The 21,422-nt window shown below is 40.2% G+C and overlaps 1 protein-coding gene and 1 long non-coding RNA gene across 3 annotated transcripts in view; one reads left to right on the forward strand and one right to left on the reverse strand.

Moving 5' to 3' along the window:
* Nucleotides 1–21,422, forward strand: part of LOC136841675 (uncharacterized) — a 234,627-nt gene that overhangs the window by 141,927 nt on the left and 71,278 nt on the right. The gene's annotated exons all lie outside the window — the stretch shown is intronic.
* mbo (Nuclear pore complex protein Nup88) overlaps nucleotides 6,970–21,422 on the reverse strand; it is a 200,035-nt gene continuing 185,582 nt past the window's right edge. For both annotated transcript variants that reach the window (XR_010854060.1, XM_067108865.1), the window contains one exon: nucleotides 6,970–8,441. Coding sequence is in view for 1 of the 2 variants with exons in the window: in XM_067108865.1 (XP_066964966.1) it covers nucleotides 8,378–8,441 (64 nt within the window). In the remaining variant the exon portion in view is untranslated. The remainder of the gene's footprint in view (nucleotides 8,442–21,422) is intronic.

Raw genomic sequence — 21,422 nt, forward strand, 5'->3', positions numbered from 1 at the left:
ATTACCTCCAGAGACAAATCTGCTTCATCAGTCGGGGACAGGGAAGCTTCATGGTATTATTTAAATGCTTCGCCTAACTGCATGGAAACTGTTGGGAAGCTCCTTAGCTCTACTAAGTTGTATAGGGACTCTTTCATAACGGCAAAGTTAAATCCACTAAGTTCTTGTTTCTGTACAGTGGGAGCTATATATTTCGCGGTGCAAGTCCAGGGGTATTTCCTGTCTTTGCAACAGCATTAATAATACAGTATAATAAAGTTACTGCTCTTCTTAAGAGATGCCAAAGGTTTGTCCATTTCCTCTATCAAGGCTATAAATCCATGCTGGCTTGTGTATTAAGGAATTCTGGATTGGGTATTTCAAGAGATTGACTTAGGCAAAGCTATTCGCTCATTTCAACTGGAATGCCAAAAATCGTTGGCTTAAGACACCTTGTGTGCCCTCCTTTCGAACCCCTCAGAGTGGCGAGAGAGTGAATTACAAGCGATATTATCATTAGTAGGGTGGTTCACGTAATGAAGTGGAATTATATTTTTGACATCCTTTTGTGCTAAGAATGATGTCAAGGCCAAAGCTCTTCCAACTGTTTTCTCTATCCCCTCTCCAGAAACTCTTAACTCTTGAGGAAGATCTACTTTTATGCCCTGTTAGGGCTCTACAGATTTATACATTCCATCTTAACCACTAGGGAAGCAGTGTAGAAACCTATGCACTGTCAAGAATCCTGAGGTTCCTATGTCTGAGAATGCCATGGCTTTCTTTATCAAATCCTTCATCCTAGATGCACACCATGCATTGTCTCCAGAGGATTGCCTCCTTTTGAAGGTGAAACTACACAATGTCAGAGTAGCAGGTACATCTATTAGTTTTCATCAACACCTGTCTGTAGGCCGTCAAGTTTTGGCAGCACAATGGAGGTGTAGCTCCGTATTCACTTTGAACTATTGGAGGGCCATCATGATCCAGTAGGAAGACTGACGTACTATAGCATCAACAGTTTCGGCAGGGGGGATTTCTCTTAGTCTTCCCCTTATGTGTTACAAACAGGTAGTATAGGTTCTTGCTGTCAACTGTAATGGCCTGCTCCGACCACCACACACTCAGTACTGTACAGTCAATAATAGATTCAACATTCACTAAAACAGTGATGAAGTTCACAATGGGTGGAATTGTGCAACTACCAGAATGTGTACAAGAGGATTCAAGGGGGTAAACAAATACGACAAAAACCACTTAACCATCAGACAGAAATAACACCTGAACCTCGTAAATACATAAATTAAATAAACAACAAATACCCTTAATTAACAAAACCAAAACACACATATGCTATTGTGAAAGCAGGCAACACACTCATACTGGAAAGGGGCCCCAAAAAGTAAGAGAGGAACAAAAAGAAAAGGTGATTCTGCCTGTGAGGCATGACCTCCTTCAATGATAACAAATAACCCAGGACCACCTGTGCTGTCACCTCCCTGAGATTGCTCAGATGAGAGCCCTCTGGGAAAGCCCTTATGATAATGAGTCCAAGAGCATGCCCAGATACTTTATCTGCTGCTTGGGAATGAAATCACTCTTCTGCCAGTTGATGCCGATTCCTGCTCTAGAAATACACCAGGTGACATTCTCTGTCTCAAAGAAGATGTTCCCTGGAGAATGCCAGGGTTAACTAATCATTCAGGTATCACAAAAGATGAATACCCTTGAATGGGTCCAAACCAGTCTGACACAAGTTACTTCCAAGAGTCCTGATGAATAAATACTTCAAAGTACACATGCTACAAGTCTATCAGTAGCATGAAGTTACCCTCTCTGATGGAATCTAACAAGGAATGTGGAGTTTTCCACCTTGAAACAAATCTGTAAGACATACTTGCTCAACACTGAGAGGGTGACTACCAGTTTTCAACCCACCTTATAATAAAAAGAACAAGAATATGAAAAACATGCAAAAAATAATTGGAACTTTAAACACAGGAGGCAGGTGATCTATAACTTCCAGTCCCTTTCGCTCTCCTCACTTCCACCTCTGCCATCAAGGTCAGAGATTTCCGTGAATCTGAAGGATAGGAGGGAAACAAGAGTCCTTGAATGGAGGCCTATATCCGTCCTGATGGACTGATACAACCAAGGCTCCACTTACTGCTCCTAACACTTCATCCTGTGGCATGACAGGCAACCCCCTACTTGTGTCAGAAGAAGAGGGAGATCAATGCCCTCTCCTTACTTTTCCTTCCTTCCTGTATGGACCTAAAAAGGGGGGATGAAAGTACTGGGAAGATTCCCTGCCATTCTTAAAAGAGGCAGAAGACTGGGCTCCTGAAGGACAGGGTTCTTCATCATCTCAGGAAATGGAAAATTTTGCCATGTCCAAGGGGTTTAGCTACACATACCTTCACCCATCAATGAGGGTTTGATGGGCACTGCACAGTTAATGATGGAAAGTCTGGAATCCTCTCTCCTAAGCTCAACCAATGTCTCTACCACACCCATAGGAATGAGAAGAGATGACCCCAGCACAGAACTGCTCCTCAATGAGAGGCTGCTCTCGTGAGAAACCTGTCTGGATAACAAGCAAATAATCACATCTCTCCTGCAAAGGACCAGATTTCCCACTGGTTGGTGACCTGCTGTGCCAGGAAAGTAAGGGGCCTATCCTCAGGCACCAGCAACCCTCGGAACGTTGCTCTCTCTTGTCCATAGACAAGGTACCTGTTACAGCATCATCTGTCAAGGTGTTCACCCATATATCTAGCCACAAGATAGCCTGAAGAGATACCATAGCTATAGACTCCAAGGCATTAGCCTCCGTAGCATTCAGCAAGAAACCCTCCGGACTATCTCCAAGGGGAGGTTGTCCGTCAGTTGACAGACAGATGCAGCCAACCACAGAGGAGTAGTCTCTGCATCCTCAGGTGTGTAGTACCTCCAATGGTGTGAAAGCAGCGGGAGGAAGAGTTTGCTCTATCTGGTGGAGGCAAGGGAACTCTTCAACCCACAGCAACCTGACCGAAGGTAATGCCTCCACAGTATTCCCAAAGGAAAGCTCTGTAGATGAGACTGTGATTTCATGAACGAGTGACTGCTCCAGTTTGGCCTGCAGGGGTTCCAGAGGAGAGAGACCCTCAAGGCCTGAGAGATCTCAAGTGGCTGCCCCCTCTTTAGGCAAGTGGGTTACACCAGTCTTCTATCCAGTCTCGTTATCAATCTCATCCTGAACCAGACAAGTCTTCTACTCCATCTCATTATCAGTCTTGTCCTAAACCAGACAAGTCTCTTGCTGGAGAAGGTAGATGAGATCCAACAGGTTCAACCATCCAAATAAAGTTCAGACCTTAACCCCATATCCCCTGCACTCCTAGACTCGGTCACAACCAAGTCTAGGAGTGCAGGGGATATGGGGTTAAGGTCTGAACTTTATTTGGATGGTTGGTCACAACTACTTGGTCACAACCAAGTAGTTAAGTGAAGAACTAGATGGTGCATCATCTATCTCATGTGTCTCAGCATGGTGTGGTGAACTGCACATCAAAAAGGTGGTAGAGATCAAAGGATACCTCTCCCTCAAGCAAGAGTGCTTAGATTGTACACAACACCAAAAGCAAGCACCAAGTTTGAAATGGGTGCTGGTTCCCATCCACACCTCCCAAAGGCAAGCTTGAGAAAGAACCTGTCCTGTTGGTAGGATGTGCATGGTCTGAAGACCACTTGCACACAGACCAAACAGATTGCATGCCCTCCTGCAACTCCTCGGAGCCACAGAGGGAGGGGCTATCCCAAGCTGCAACATGTACCTGGTCTACAGACCCAATATGGGTCGGGTGAGAGGGATGTACAGATCCATCCTAGTGTCAGCCCAAGCGTCGGATGGAGGGGTTGGCCTTCACATCTCACTGGGAATGTGCAGTGATGCAGCCCTTCCAGGGGTATGATGATCCCATACCAGTGATCTGGCACATCAGCTCTCCTACCATGATTCAGAACATGCGGTAGAGGTATTCCTGGACAACTTAAGCGAGGTCTTAGCCTTCCATTTACCCCTGTTCAGAGGAAGAGGATGATGATGATGGTGATAAGGAAGATGATGATGAAGAGGAAGAACAGCATGAACATGTCTTCCTTCTCTTCTGGTACATCTTGCTAGCCTTCCTCACTGAAGGACTAGTTGATGCTGGGATGGGAGAGGTCAAAACACTTGGTGGAGAGTCAGCCCTTAGCAGAACTTTACAACCAGAGGATTGCATTCCTTTGCAGTAGATGAAGAAGCCATTGGAACTTCAAGAACAGCAGCAGACACATCAGAAGGCCTATCCTTCTTTTCTGCCAAGTTGTCAAGAAATACAGTCAAAGATGTACTACAGCTCCAGAGCACTTGCTTTATCAACCTCTGACAAGAAGGAATAAATAGGTTTGTCATGTTTGGGGGATATGGGGTGGTAGGAGGAATAGAAATGGAAATCACAGGCAGATGGTAACTGGAAAGGTTAAGAGGAGTCACCGGAGGGATATTACCCTGGAAGAAACCAGTGAATGCTTCCTGTCCTTCTTTCTTGTCTTACCATACTTTTCCAATTCAGGAGAGGACCAGGAAGCACAAATGTTGCATGGTAAGGATCTAGTACAATCCTTAACTCTGCAGCAGGGGCAAATCTAATGACATGGGAGAAAAGACGCGACAACATGGTTGCCCACAACCCCTGGAACTGCATTATTTGCGTTTCTTCTCCATAACTGAGAGTAAACAAGATCACATAGACACTTAAGTACAATGCAAAGGCCCAAAGCACAAAAATAAGTAAAGATGAATGCAAAATAATAAAGGTAGCAAGTTACTCATCCAAAACTCAACGAGCACACAGGATAGAGTGAGTATGCCTTCTCTCTCTGGTGTCTGATGAAAAAATGAGGCTGGGCAAATGAGTTGTAACCTCCCCTCTCACCTCCTATCTCCGCCAGTAAACTACCTTGTTACTAAGATTCAACAACTGACCCGGCTCACATCAGATACTGCTATAGAGTGTGTATATATATACAGTAATACTTCGATCTTACACGATTCGAGTTGCGCGAATTCACACACACACGAACTTTTCACTGGAACCTAACTAATGGGCATATGCGATTTTTTCACAGACACGAAATTCTCGAGAAACCCTGCAGAAGTGGGTGTTTAATTTTTGAAGTAATTTACAAGTTTTCATGCTTTTATGGGTAAAATCTGTATGAAAAATGCATTTCATTCTTTTATGTGTAAAATCTGTATGAAAAATGCATTTCATGCTTTTGTGTGTAAAATCTGTATGAAAAATGCATTTGTTTTAATGTGTAAAATCTCTATGAAAAATGCATTTCATGCTTTCATGTGTAAAATCTCTATGAAAAACGCATTTCATGCTTTCATGTGTACAATCTGTATCGAAAATGTATTATTTTTATTTTTGTACATGCATAAATATGATGCAAAGGTAATTTCAGCACATTCACTTGGTGTACTTTTACAAGATGTGATACCCATTTGCAAAGTTACTGCACTTTTCAAAGATGATACCCTGCAGAAAATGCTTGTTTAATGTTTGAAGTACATTTATAAGTTTTCATGCTTTTAACTGTAAAATCGATATGGAAAATTTATATTTATATTTCTGTACATAAATATCATACAAGTATTATATCCATTTGCAAAGTCTTTGTCACAAGGACTTTACATGACCTTGAGATGAGGTTGTTCAGTCGCGCTCATTTGATAAAATGAATTCGTTAATGTAATATCAGAGATGTAACTAAGAGTTGTATAAGTGTCATTCTTTGAAAATTACTCTGTTCACCTCGGAGAAAAGTGCTGGTGCAATCTGTATGTGCAAGTAGTTACAGCACATTCAGTTCGTGTACTTTTACAAGATGTGATACCCTTAGTTACTGCATTTTTCAAAGATGATACCCCTGTAGAAAGTGTGTATAATTTTTAAGTTTTCATGTTTTTAGGTGTAAAATCAGAATGGAAAATTTGTATTTATATATTTGCGCATAAATACGATACAAAAGCAGTACAGTTACTTTATTACAGTATCTCTCTCTCTCTCATTCATAGTTAGTGCTCAAACATACTTTTACAACTTATTATTTCTCTGTACGTCATTACCTGTACAGTATATAATTTTAAATTGATTGAATTTTACCTGTACTGTACTACCTTCTACGAACATTATGTACATGTTTTCGATATTTTATGGAATTGTACTTTTGTTGACTGACACATGACGTTTTGCCTAGTGACGCAAAGAAAACGGCTTTTACTCTAAGTGACAAAGAAAACGGCATCCCATGAATTAGGGGTAACATTAGTATACGTACGCACCTACTGTAAATGCGCTATTATGAAACTGCAGTACTCAATTTTTATGTCAACCATTTACTGTATTCCTTTTTTAAGGGTAATAAGCTAAATTTTAAATAAAATTACACTAACATTAGTTCATTTAAAAGTTAGCTTTTAAATGAGCATGATTAGGGTCATATTTAGTATTTAAACTCTGAAATAAACATTTATTAGCATTTTTAAAGACCATGCCAAACTTACGCGAAAATTCACCTTGCACGAGGGGCTCCGGAACCTAACCTCGCGTAATTTCGAGGTATGACTGTATATATATGGCGATGGTTGTATCCCCTTAGGAACAAACTAGACGTAGAACAGGGTTACAAGTTATGAGCACTCAACCTTCACTGCCACATGAATTCTTACCTTATTAGCTATAACATAGAAGGACAGGAAGGGAACCAAGAAAAGCATCAACAGTGATGGACAACAATAACTTGAGAAAAGAGGAACATGCAACTATATTGTAGTTCCTTTCTCATCCATCAGAATAGTTGCTTAAATACCAACAATTGTCATAAGAATACTGCTGTCCCAAATAACTTAAAAATCCAGTAAACACTTAATGTATGAGAAAGTTAATAATACACATGTATAAATCATAGTTTTAATTTTTTATATGCTGCCTATTTACACCAACTTAAAAAATCAAGAGCATAAATTACACAACAAAAACTTCTACACAGCTTTATAAAAATAAGCACTGAATATCATGTGATTCTTTGCTTTCTGTACAGTAAAAAGTTTCTTCTTTGACAGAAAAAAGTCAAATCTTATAAAAAAGACAAAATACTACTAATCTTTTCAAATCATACTCTTATTTGAGGTTACCTACATTCACTGACAATAGAGTATCAGTTGCAATATTCTTGAAAACTCTCCAGCTAGAACATAATATAAAAAAATAAGTCCTAAAAATCAACTGCAAATGAAGTCCAAAATGTTAACTCAATCACGTACACCACATTATTTGATATAAAATGTCCTTCCCTGTAATCCTAAAATAAAAAAAGAGAGACAATCAAGGAAAGAAACTTGGCCTTTCTTGGAGGACAAACTCATTTTATGTGTAACCAGTCAAACAAAAGAAACATCTACCAGTTTTGTGCCACTGCGATGGAATGTTCAATGTATTGAAAAATGGCAGAGGTCAAAGTAAAAATAACACACTTCCGGCATACATATTTTTCACTCATGTCACTATCCACAACCATTTTGAGAGAATAATATTCCAGAAATATTTGTACCAGCTTCTAAAACATAAGGATAAAATACCAATTAAGATTTACATATTTGTAAACTTTGTGCATATAAAAGTTGGCAAGTTGCTCTATTACACGAAAAGTTGAGAACCCACATTACCCTCAAGGGAATATGCCTCTATTGCACAAGCCCCTTTACTTGGCTTTTTGGGAAGTACAGAATTGTATAGTATACCACTCTTGTCTTTGATGCAGTGACATCCCTTGAAACACTAAACAACCATACCATGGACTCTATATATAATACTGTACATTCAACAGAAATCATCAGGATAATGATTATGATGGAAGCTTAACAAACAAGAGAGAAGGTAGTTTTCATCCTATCTCTTGTTGCAAACTATTATGACATACATAATAAATCTGGCACTTTTTATAAAACTGTAGAAATGTAAAATATATTTCAGACACTTAGTATAAGAAGAAAAACCAAATAAAGATTCGAATATTAAGTAACACTAGGCTTCAATTTTTCTCATTCACAGGTGGTAAGTGATCACTGGAATAAATTTAAAATTTTATCTTGGATTATTCATTATTACTCATGTCTATTTCCATGCACAATAGAAATTGGATACATTTACACAGTTTACACCTATTTCGATTTAATGACTACTTGATGGAAAAAATAATTGCATATTAAGGAAAATTTGATGAAGGGCATAGCTCTCACAGCCAAAATGCAGATCATGACTAAAGTAGCAGTCTCACATGAAACGCAGCTATTTCTAAATTCTCATCATAACCGCAAATCTTGCTTCACCTCATTTACTCTGTCCACCAAAACAGATATTTTTTCTCCTCTGAAAATAAAAAATGCATCATAAGTGATTAATGGCATGAAAATCCCAATAAAAATCTATATGGCCACAATCTTGTGTAAATTCATGTTTCATAGCTACAAATCCTTGCCTAACTACTGTCAAATCTAACAGTACAAAGGGAATGACTAGCTGAACATTAACAAAGACATAGAGCTTCATCTCCAAGGGTATGGATTATCATTATCATTAAAATAATGTAACAAGATCACATTTTTAACCTTATAAGACTGGCCAAAAGGGTTTGTTCTTAATGAGTAAACAATACTATTTCTTATTTAATATTTTGCAAATTTGTAACATTTTCATTATTGATAGGAAATCATGAGGACTCATAACAAAATTTCCTTCAAGCAACATGTGCCAAGTATCAAAAACAAATATTTGAAAGCTGGACAATCACTGAAGATATGTTTGATTGTAAATGTTCTGTATTAATGGACTGGGTCATGTCGGTTATTCATGAAATATCCACAGGTCAAATGAAAGACCAATTCGAAATGGGATATTATCTACTAAAATATAGAGTACTTTTTTGGAATGAAGGCCACAGTCCAACAGTTGGTTTAACCTGTTTTCATTTGTTATTTTCAGATTCATGATTCTACAATGGCTGTCTTTCCCTGAAGATATTGGGTTCTATAAACAATACCAGATCACTAGTATTTAGAGGTACATATTTTATCTAGTCATAATGATGGCAGCTTTATAAGCATCTTCATTTTCTGTAATACCTACATTTGCAGGTACTCTAACATATTTCAGAATTATACCAATTCCAAACAATCTGTGAGATGAAAACTTAAATTTGTTGAACCAAGGGATTTTCACAACAATAATTTTGGATGGTCTCATAAAACTAGAAGCCATAGAAAATGAGAAATCTCTGTGCTTGTAGTTCTCTTGGGAAAACAAATGCATTACAATGCTGGGTAAAAAAAAAAATCTAGTTTGTTTCATTAGACAATACTGCAGTAAATCCTACACTAGAGTAAGATTTCGATCCATCTACATAAACTGCAATAATCTGAACCTTTTTGTTTTATATATTTCACAGGGGTTTGGGGTGCCAATTCCATAAAAAAATTGAAAATCCACAAAAAATCTTGAACTGAGCTGCAGCTATCAACTGAAATTCAGATTCTTAAATTTTAATGAGCAAAGGTCCTCAACTTTAAATACTGGAATAGACCAGATCATCTCAACCATTTCTTAAAGTAGAGAAAGCTATTGTTTTCTAGGGGACTGGGTGATACGCTAGAGGTGTGAAACACGGTAATCCCTTGATTATCTGGATCTTCCTTATCCAGAACTCAAAATTATCTGGCACATCCAGACCAAGGACCAAAGATTATTATATTTATATATATATATATATATATATATATATATATATATATATATATATATATATATATATATATATATATATATATATATATATATATATATATATTTCAGCCTTCAAAAGTCCTTTGTTGGATGTAGGCCATCCCCAGGTTCCTCCACAGATTTCTATCCTCCGTTGCTCTGTGCCACTGTTATTTATGTTGGTCTAAGTCATCTCACCAGCAGGTTTTTTGTCTTCCTCGGTTTCTTGTGTATCCTCGGGGCATCCAGAAGGTTGTTCGTGGTGTCCATCTGTTGTCTGTCATCCTGGCAATGTGCCCTGCCCAGTTCCACTTGAGCTTACTGATGGTTTCAAGGATATCCTTTTAGTTTTTTGACATATCCATTTAGCTGTTTTTCTATCCTTCCAAGTTAGATCTAGCATAATTCTCTCATGTGCCCTCTGCATTGTTCGTAATTTAAGGGAAAGCTTTTTTGTTAGTTTTCAAGTTTTGGCCCCATAGGTGACAGTGGGGAGGATACACTGATCATAGACTTTCCTTTTTAAGATGATAGAAATCTTCTTATTTTTTAACAATGTACTGGCTCTTACAAGTGCCTGCCACCTGAGGGTTATTCTTTTTATTTCACTCTCTTTGGAGGCATCAAGCAGAGAGATTCATTGTCCAAAGTAGATGTAGTGTTCCACTTCCTCAATTTGTTGATTTTCAATTTCAAGTATGTCATCTGCATTTTTAGTGTATTTATTGCTCATGACTTTGGTCTTACGAAAGTTCGTGTGGAGGCCTACTGATTTGCTTGCTTCACTTAGTTCGGTGAGCATTTGTTGAAGCTCCTCTTTGGTGGGGGCAATGATAATGTCATCAGCAAATCTTAGGTGACTTAGGTATTCTCCATCTATTATTATCCTTTTTCCTTGCCAGTTGAGTTGTCAAAAAGCTCTCTCCATGCAGGCAGTAAACAGTTTGGGTGAGCTTGTGTCAACTTGTCTCCTCTCTTGAGTTGGAATGGTTCTGAGTCCTTGTGGAAGCGAATAAATGATGTTTCATGGTCATAGATGTGACGGAGGACATTGATGTAAACTGAGTCAACTCCCTGTTCTTCCAGCGCTGACATGACCTCCTCAGTTTCGACCAAGTCAGATGCTTTGGTGTAATCTACAAGTGTTACTACTAGTGAATTTTATATTTGTTTGTTTTTTCAATGATCTGGTTTACTGTTTGTAGATGGTCAATTGTGGAGTAGCCTCTTCTAAAGCCTGCTTGTTCCCTTGGCTGATTTTCATCAAGCTTACCTGCAGTTCAATTAGTGATAATTCTGGTGAAGATCTTATAAATAACATTAAGGAGGCTGACTGGTCGTTGGTTGTTCATGTCCCTGGGGTCGCCTTTTTTGTAGAGTAGAATGAAGATGGCTTTATTCCACTCTTCGGGCATTTTGCTCTTCTTAAGACATTCATTGAATAGTCGCGCCAGTCTGACTTGGATTGGCTCATCAGCATCTGTTATTAGGTCCAATGTGATGTTATCTGGTCCCGGTGCTTTCCCCTTCTTCATTTGCTTGATAACAAGTCGCACCTTGTATGCTGTGATCTCTGGAAAGTCATGAGATAGGCGTTAATTTTCTCTTTCACGAAGATGGTAATGGGGTCTTTCTGAGGAGTAAAGCTTTTGGTAGTACTCTCTTGCTTGCTTAACTATTCCATCACGGTTGGTTGTAAGGGATCTGTCTTCTTCTAGTACCCCAGTGAATTGCAGCTTCCCTTGGCTGAGTTTTCTTATTGCTGTTCTAAACCCTCTGCCCTGTTTAATGACATCTTCAACTATTTCTGTTGTTCTATTGCAAAGGTCTTCTCATTGCTTTTTCTGTATAGTTTTGTTTAGTTCTGCTGCTTCAATTTTCTCCCGCACTGTTGATGAGGGCTTGAGATTTCTATGTTTTTTCATGAGGTTCTTTGTTTCTTCGAAGAGTTTGCTGTTGTTGGAGAGCTTTCTGTCCTGGAAATTCTTTGCTATTTCTTTCAATGGGATAATGATATTATTATTCAAATTTTCAAGATCATTTTCATTACTGTTTTAGTCTTCTAAATTTTCAAGAATCTCGTAGCAGTTCTTTTAACTCTATCTGAAGTGTAGATTTGAGAGCTTCAGATATTTTGATACGTTCTGGTCTTGAGAAGAATAGTTTTTGTCTTTCTTGTTTGGTGTTGATTTGGATTTTGCATCTTCCCATCCTGTGATCACTGCCTATGTTGACTTGGTTCAGGACATCAACATTTTTAACTACATATATGTTTGTCTGCAAGTATGTAGTCTATTTCATCTCATGTTTCATGGTTTGGGCTTCACCATGTCCATCTCTTGTTTTCACTCTTTTGAAAGAATGTGTTCATGATCTTGAAGCCATGTGCTACAGCAAAATTGATCAAGTCATCTCCCCTCTCATTTCTCTCTCCATATCCAAATTTGTCAACACAATCTTCATTCCCTTGTCTGCCATATACAGCTTCCCCAATTATTGGAAGGATGTCACTGTGGAGACCCTCAACCACGCCTGGAATCATATGCTGAATAGAGAAGAGGCTGTGAAGACTTCCTGAGGTTCAAAGTCAACAATTTCCATGCCACACTTGCGACTGGAGGCGATGACATTCCCAAGGATGACATATGGGAGTGGCTGGCTGACGACGGTGGCGACCTTGGCTACCAACTTCTCTCTGAGAGCAAGATGGCTGCTGCAGTTGTTGGTGAAGCGGAAGCAACTGAAGATGTTGACGACAATGTCAAGGCTGTTCCACGACAACTGCCCTTATACAAGAATATTCTAACAGAGTTCGACACAGTTACAGTCAACCCCCACTTATTCAATGATTTTTCTTTGGAACATATTTTTCCATAAATCGCAGAAAATTCAGTAACTCACAGATTTTTTCGTAGAGCAATATTTACTAATTACTGTATTTTCAAGCTGTTTTCGTGACTAAATGCATTTTTTTACGATAAAAAAATTATTTATTAATTTTCAAATATTAAGATTAACAAAATTGAATAATAATAAGATTAAAAGATAATAATACTGTATCTGTAATAATACAGGTAATAAGTACTAATTTTCAAATAGTAACAAGATTTAAATGATATTAATACTGTACCTGTAATAATGGTACTGTAATTGGATTAAATAATAACTCAGAGAGAGAGAGAGAGAGAGAGACTTATGTGGAAAGAAACAGGTTTTTAAGCACTGACTGGTAATAAACCAGTTTCCTCCCCTGCATAGGTTTAGGAGGGACCCCTTTATAGTACCCAAGGGACCTCCTTATAGCGAACTGTTGGTAGCTACAGCTCATAAACCAGTTTTCTCACATTATAGATATGATGCTCAGAAATTATACGTACTGAAATTATATTAAAGTGATATTGAAATGGTATGAAAATATTAGTGATATTTAAATATTAAAATATTAAAGTGATACCAAAATAACTTTAAAATAATATTAAAGTGTTTTAGGATGATGGTTTAACCCTTAATGGACGGGCATCATCATATGAGTATTTATAACAGGTTTTGAGTGATGGACAGACTAACTCGTATGAGCATTAATATAAAATGCCATACAATTTGGATGAATTTAGCAAGAAAGATGTTTATAGCACTTCAATGGCTGATAAATGACTTACAGCAACTGTGTAGCTCAGCACAGGACAGAGGGGGGGGGGGGGATTAGTGTGCCTTGAGACTTGATGGGGAATGTACTGCCCCTCTCTATCCCATGACGTCTTTTTATTTATTTGCTCATACCCAGGGATTGCTGTTGGTTTTAGTTCTTATGTTTTATGATAGTATGTCAGCTATAATTGTAATTTTGAAAAGACATATTAGAAAAAATTACATTTTTATAATAAAATAAAGTTTTATATATACTTACCAAGTAATTACATAGCTATTGGTTCCCTAACCTACGGCAGCTTAGAAATTCAAAATTCACATGGTGGTGCTGTTATCGTTAGTGTGTAGGTGACAATGTCCCGCCACCATCCGGGACTCAAGGAAACAAACCAGCGGACAGCTCAATTTGTTTTATGCTCTTATGTTCATGCAAGGGGAGGAGGGCAGGCTCCGATCATGTAATTACTTGATAAGTATATGTAAAACTTTATTTTATCATAAAAATGTCATTTTTATATAGTAACTTACCAAGTAATTACATAGCTGATTCCACATTGTAAGGAGGTGGGAAAGAGCATGGACATATTCTACTCCAAAACATTAAGTAAGTAATGAGTTTGAACTAGAAAGGTTGCTAACATTGAATAAATGTTTGTTGTTTCCTACCTGCTAAGAGAGCTGCTGCAGGAAGGTACTGCCTCTGGTCGGCACTTCTCTCAACTTGTAGTGGATGTGGCAGTATAGCCAAGGGTCACTACTACATTAGTGGGAAACTTTGCAGCGGAGGAAGTACACCGTATGCTGACAAAGTTTTTTAAAAGATGCCCTTGCCTTGGGCAAAGACCAGAATACAAAATGAAAACACTGTCACCTACACCACAGAATAAAACCCAAAAACCCAACCATTATCAAAGATAAAGTACGAAATGGTGGGTACTCCAGGTACAGTGTACCCCCAGGCTTCCCAACGACTCAAAACCTTAACCCTTAAACGCCGAGCCTCTATTTACAAAAACGTCTCCCGTATGCCGGCGGCGTTCGGTGAGTTAGCGTGAAGCGGAAAAAAAGTTTTTTTCAAAAAATCACAGCACGCTTAGTTTTTAAGATTAAGAGTTCATTTTTGGCTCCTTTTTTTGTCATTGCCTGAAGTTTAGTATGCAACCATCAGAAATGAAAAAAAATATCATTATCATATATAAATATTGGAATATATGACAGTGAAAAAAAAACTCTTATATAATTGTATACAAATCGCGCTGTAAGCACAACGGTTAAAGCTAATGAGTTAATTTTTTTTAGTTATATTGTACACTAAATTGCGATGATTTTGGTATATAACAAATTGTAAAATGATCAAAGCAACACAGAGAAAATATTATCACAAAATGATGCATGAATTCGTAATGTGCAGATGTAAAAAAATGTTTTTTTCAAAAATTCACCATAAATTGAAATATTGTGCTAGAGACTTCCCGTTTGTTGAAAAATGAAGCTAATTGATTGAATATTACTAGACTGTAAGTGTTTTAGCTTATAATTGCAGTTTTCGACCATTTCAGTCGAGTTAAAGTTGACCGAAAGTCGAATTTTTTCTATTTATCGTGATTTATATGAAAATATTTCAAAACTGATAAAAGCTACAACCATGAGTTATTTTCTGTTGTATTGTACATGAAATTGCGCACATTTTCATATATAAAACTTTATGTAACGGCTAATATAGAACAGTGCAAAAATTACAACAAAATGACAAAAGAATTTCTGAAATTTTCGCCGAGTTATCAGCGGGGCATAAGAAAAAGTTTTTTTAAAAATTCACCATAAATCGAAATATTGTGCTAGAGACTTCCAATTTGTTGCAAAATGAAGGTACATGATTGAATATTACTAGAATGTAAGAGTTTTAGCTTACAATTACATTTTTCGACCATTTCGGTCGAGTCAAAGTTGACCGAAGGTTGAAATTTTTTGTAGTCGACGTACGGTACGTCCACTTGGCACCCAACACACAATTTTAGTCGACGTATGATACGTCCAGTAGGCGTTTAAGGGTTAAGTCAAGGCGAGTGGATAGCAAAGGAACAGATAGATTCCTCATGCTTCCTCTCCCAGCACAATGCCAGCCACGGATAAAGGTCCTAAAGTGCTACAATTTTCAAATACAGTTTCTATGTCCTTGAGGTAGTGTGAGGCGAATATGGGCTTGCATTTGGTTGGAAATTGTCTGCAATCATGTTCAATCACGTTCATCCTCCCTTGAATGAACCGGGTGACAAGAAAGACTTGGTTCTCTTTCGCCCACAGAAGGAGATCCTTCGCTGCCTCGTACAGGGAGAAGGAATGAGTGCCCCCCCCCATTTGCGAATATATACAAGAGCTCTGGTGTTGTCCGCGTGTACTATAATCTTCTTGCTGCGGACCATATCCAAGAAGTATTGAAGGCCCAGGTGAATTGCTCTCAGTTCCTTTATGTTGGTGTGAGCATTCTGTTGTACTGTAGTCCATGTTCCGGAGACTTCCCAACCTTCCAAAAGAGCGCCCAAGCCTAGGTCGGAGGCATCTGAATAAAATTGAAAGTCTGGGCGCACTGGGAGAAGGGACTTTCCTTCCCTAAGACTTTCTCCGCACAACCACCACTGGAGATCCTCTTTGATTTCCGAAATAATTGGGAAGATGAAAGAGTCTGGTTGGGTTTTTCTTCACCAATTTGCTTTGAGGAAAAACTGGAGGGGTCTCATGTGCAGTCTGCTTAGATTTACAAACTGCTTTAATGAAGCAAGGGTCCCTAGAAGACTCATCCACTGCACTGCCAAGCAGAAAGGAGGAGCAAGGAACTGACTGACAGTCTTAAGGCAGTTCTCGACTCTTTTGGGCGACAGAAAAGCCAGAAAAGTCTGAGAGTTCAGTATCATCCCTAAATAGGGAATCTCCTGAGACGGAATCAGAAGGGATTTCTTCTTGTTTATGAGGATGCCTAACTCCTGTGTCAGGCGAAGAGTTGTTCTCAAGTCCTCCGCGCACTTTTCCTTTGACGACGATCGGAGAAGCCAATCGTCTAGATATAAGTTGATGTTGATTCCCAGAAGGTGAAGCCAATTCCCCAGAGGAGCAAGGATTCGTGTGAAAACTTGAGGAGCCATCGATAAGACGAAGCACAGGGCCCGGAACTGTAGTATTCTGCCCTGAAAAACGAAGCGTAGAAATTTCCGTGAGTCTGGATGAACAGGGATGTGAAAATATGCATCCTGCATATCCAGGGTGACCATCCAGTCCCCCTGTTGTACTGAGGACATGACAGGGCGAACAGTCTCCTTGTGAAACTTGGTCTTCAGTACGAACACATTCAAGGCGCTTACATCCAGAACGGGCCTCCAGCCCCCCGAGGCCTTCGGAACCACGAAAAGGCGATTGTAGAAACCTTCTGAGTGGGGCTCTAGCACTACCCCTTTAGAAAGAAGGAGTTTGACTTCTTGAAAGAGGGCCAAAAACTTTGTGGAACCTTTTGAGTACGCTGTCAAGGTGATTGGAGATGTAACAAAAGGAGGAGTCTTTACGAAAGGAATGAGTAGCCCTCCTTGAGAACCTTGATCACCCAGGGGTCTGCTCCTCTGTTCTCCCATTCCTTCCAGAAAAGCAGAAGTCTGGCTCCTACCTGGGCACGGAGGACTAACTTCTCACTTCTTGGGGTTGGATTTGAAAGAAGACCTCTTAATGGACTTCATAGGAGGTCAGAAGTTTGATCTAGGTTGAGGCTGGGTCATAGCTCTCTCTCCACGAAAGGGCTGAGACTGAAGAGGGGAGAATGATCTAGATAAGGAAGGCACAGGCTCCTTAGGACGCCTAGTGGACTGAGTCAACAAGTCAGAGGTGGACTTGCTCTGTAATTCTAAAAGAATATCCTTCACTATGTGTTGAGGAAAGAGGTGAGACTTGTCTAAGGCAGCGAAAAGTAGAGCTGACTTCTGAGTCGGCAAGACTCCTTTCGAGGCAAACAAACACCAGAGCTCCCTCTTCTTAAGGACGCCCATAAAAAACGGGAGGCGAGTTCTAAAGAGCCATCTCTAATTGCTCTGTCTGAGCATGAAATAACTCCTAGTCAATCGGAGGCAAGATCTTCAGCTAAATCCAGGCAGTCTTCAATCTTACTCCCTAGCACCCCGATGGCCCAATCTAGGAAACTAAATATCTCAAACACCTTAAAAATATTCTTGATAAGGTGGTCTAGTTCAACTAAGGAAAACATTATCTTGGCTGACAATAAAGCCTTTCTGCAAGATGAATCCACCAGACCACAGAAGTCACCTTGGGAGGAGGCAGGAACTCCCAAGGAAGGAGCTTTCCCGGTGGCATAGTAAGAGTATCTCATCTTCAACAATTTGCTGGGCAGAAAGGCAAAAGTCGCTTTGCCCTGTTCTCTCTTAGCGGCCAGCCAGGCATGAACTTCTTTGAGAGCTTTCTTCGAGGAGGAGGAGGAAAGAACAAGCTTGGGTAGTCTGGTACCTTTCGATGAATGCTTTTTTATGAGGTAGGTAGAAGCTGGAGAAATAGGTGAAGCAGGCATGAAGAAGTCCGGGTAATTCTCCATGAGGAAACGTAGGAGAGGCGAGTAGGAAGAAGAGGGGACCATATCCTGAACAATATCTTCCTCCTCCAAAGAGATAGGAGACAATGATTTATCCTTGGACTCTGGAGCAGACGCAGATTTCTTCAAAAGATCCATAAGCTTGGTCAATTGGCACTTGAGTGGGGCTAAAGAATCTTCCTGGACCGATGAGGGAGACGGAACAGCTGAGGAAGGTGCATTGGTTCCAGAAGAAGTTGGGAATTCGGTTGTTGGCGTTGAAAGTTCGGGAGTTGGCGCCAGGTGCTTTAGAGCTGAAGTCTGGTGCGAGACGGCAGGCACTCATTGGTAGAAATCTGGCGTGAATTGGCAGGCGCCGGGCACTCATTGGCGGAATTCTGGGGCTCATTGACGGTATTCTGGCGTGAGCCAGCAAGTGCTCATCAGCAGAAGTCTGGCCCAAGTTGGCGGGCGCTTGGCGCTCGGAAGAAGGTGGGTGCTTAGAACTCTTATAGCGCTTAGGACTGTCTTCAAAGAAATAACGAAGATGAGCAGGAGAATCAGGCTGGACTTGAAAGCTGCAGGAAGGTTGAGGGCTAGTCTCTGTACCTCTTGACAGCCAGGGGAGAAGAATCGCTAATATTCGCATGTCTCTTGAGTCGGCGCGAAGAAGAGGAGTAGCGATATGGCTTCTTGCGCAGACTGGAAGATTCCGAATCAGAAAGTTGATGCACAGGAACGCCTTTCCAATGTGTAAGTTGTAATTGTAATTTTACAAAATAAAATCAAATTATTAGAAAAAACATAACTTGGTAAAATTACCATATTTTTATGAGTGTCTTGTATAAGAGGCCCCACACTGGGTTGTAAATACAGGCAGTCCCCGGTTATCGGCGATCTGGTTTTACGGCACTTGTCTAGCGATGACGATAACCGAATTTTCGACACTGATTCCTGGTTATCAGCGCTGATCCATGGTTATTGGTGGCGCTGGTCCCTGGTTATCGGCGCCGATAACAGGAGGTGGCGCTATTATCGCTGATTTTCGGTTATCATCACGCTGTCGGGAACGGGACCCCGCCAATAACAGGGGACTGCCTGTAGTCACTTTCAACTTCCTGTAGAAGGTATGGAAAAATTTTTAGAATTTTTTTGTTACACCATGTGCATTTGCATATCTTCCACTTTCCATTGATGTGTTTTCTTAAGTTGGCCAATCTTAAAGTTTGCCCGGTCTGGGGGTGCATTTAATATATTTAGCCCATCCCTTAAGAGTTAAAGTATATTTGGTGGTTGAACTATTAAAATAGGCAGTTATAAGCATTTTTTGAGGGGGCCTTTGGTGTTTGAACAATTAAAACAAGCAGTTAAAAGCATTTTTAGGGAGTGTCAAGTATTCGCAGATTTTTGCTATTCACAGGGGGTTGTGGTTCCTATCCCCCACGAATACCAGGGGTCGACTCTACTGATATATTGGAGGACCCTAACATAGACCCCATTGACTTTCCCAGGGTCTTGGATGTGGCTGCTTAATTGCGAGAGTATTGAAAGGTTGTCATTGTGAAGTAGAATCGTCGTTCATATTGTCAAAGTAATGTACCCTCGAAAGCTTCTCCAGATCCCAAACCCCCATGCACCCAGGCCCATTGCCATCCACTTCTTCGGTAACTCAGTCCTTCAGCTTGGAACCGTAGGTGAATGCATCTTCTGCTGTCTTTGTTGATATGCGGGGCTCCTTCAGGCAAGAATCTGTTTTGTCACTGCTCAACTTCAATGACCCTGACCCTCTAGGCACCGTAAGCTTCTTCCAACCACTTCACCACTTAATGTCTCCTGGGAACCACAGGAGGCAGAGGAAGATTATGATGTCAGCCTTGGCAACACAGTCGAGCTGGTGAAGGATTGTGAACCTCCTCACAAGTTTTAAAAACATCTGGCCATTGCAAGCACCAAGGGCAGCACACACCGGTAAGTGATGAAGTAAGATGTATTTTCATGCTTGTTAATTTTTTTTGTGTACAACGAACAGTGGGTAAGGGCCCTCCTCGCGTAGGCGGTGATGGTGGAGTTCTTGTATCTCTCAGGGCACTCTGTGTCGCCGTTCAGGCACATACCAAGGTTCGTAGGTTTGGCATACACCGTGGTAGAGAACGAGTCCTCCTTCAGCTCAACAAGGACATCCAGGAAGGGTAGGCGGCCATCCTCGCTGTGTTCAATGGTAAAGCGAAGACTGCTGTGTCGGTGGAAGGCTGCACGCAGTTCATTAATCTCTTTGCTGGAACCAGCACGTATAAAGGTGTCATCAATATACCGGACGTACATGGATGGCTTCGTGATCTCTGCATGAATAGGTCGTTATTTCTATAGTGAGTGATAGTTACCTGGCAACACTCATCTCTTGCTGCAGCAAATAGAAGGCTATAGTGTCGAAACCTGAGGTAAAACAAAACGGATTGCCTGATTGTATACTCGCCCTGAATAGATGTAGATCTAACAAATGAACAGTAGACTGGTTCATTATGTGGATGAATTACATATATTGAATTATTTGTAAAGTAGAAACAATACTAATATCAAGAAAATGGAAGAATTCCATGCTAACAACTTAGTCCCAACAACTGCTATGGAAGTTGCGATTAAACCTCCACAAAAATAAAAATAATAATAGTAATAATAATAATAATATTAGGAAAAAGACCTTCTTTAATACAGGTTTTGTTAAACAAAATGGCAGTTTCAACAGCATTTATTTTATACAGTAAACGCTCAATTTGTCTTATCAACTGTTTTTCTTGTGCTGGATTGGTTGTAAGCAACTGACCAATATTCATATCCGGTGGTTTAATGATGTGTAGGAGGTAGCTCTCGTGGAATGTCAACTAGTTTCGCCCTCCTCGTTAGGGCATCATTCAGGACATGATCGCAGGCTGCAATGGCTGTAATGCGTGGATTTTTCATCTTTTATCCGTGTCTGTTGGTTTGTGGACTTAGTCGCTTCATTTTTATTGGCTATCCAGCCGTGACGTCATTGGAAGGGCGGCTCCTGGTTGGCTGTCTTCTCCTCGATCTAAGCCTACTGCTGATCGGCAACAGTACAATTTCTCAAGGAAGGCGGGTTAACTGATCGTTCCCAAGGTGAAGGGCAGCGCCTCTGCCTCCCTCAGGTGTTGGGAGGGCGTCCTCAGGGAGAGAGTTAAAGTCATCCTCGACGTCAGGGCGTCTTTGGGTCGTAGGTGGGTGCGAGGGCGATCTTGCAGTTCATCCTTGGGAAGAGATCTCACTAAGCGATCACCCTTGGTGCTCTGGAGGTCGTCCTGGTGGGGTAGGTTGGGATGCGGGTCTTGCCTGGGTGTCCTCAGCTTTCCTGACGGCTGTAGGGAGAA

The sequence above is a fragment of the Macrobrachium rosenbergii genome, chromosome 9, assembly GCF_040412425.1.
Source record: "Macrobrachium rosenbergii isolate ZJJX-2024 chromosome 9, ASM4041242v1, whole genome shotgun sequence".
Classification (NCBI taxonomy): Eukaryota; Metazoa; Arthropoda; class Malacostraca; order Decapoda; family Palaemonidae; genus Macrobrachium; species Macrobrachium rosenbergii.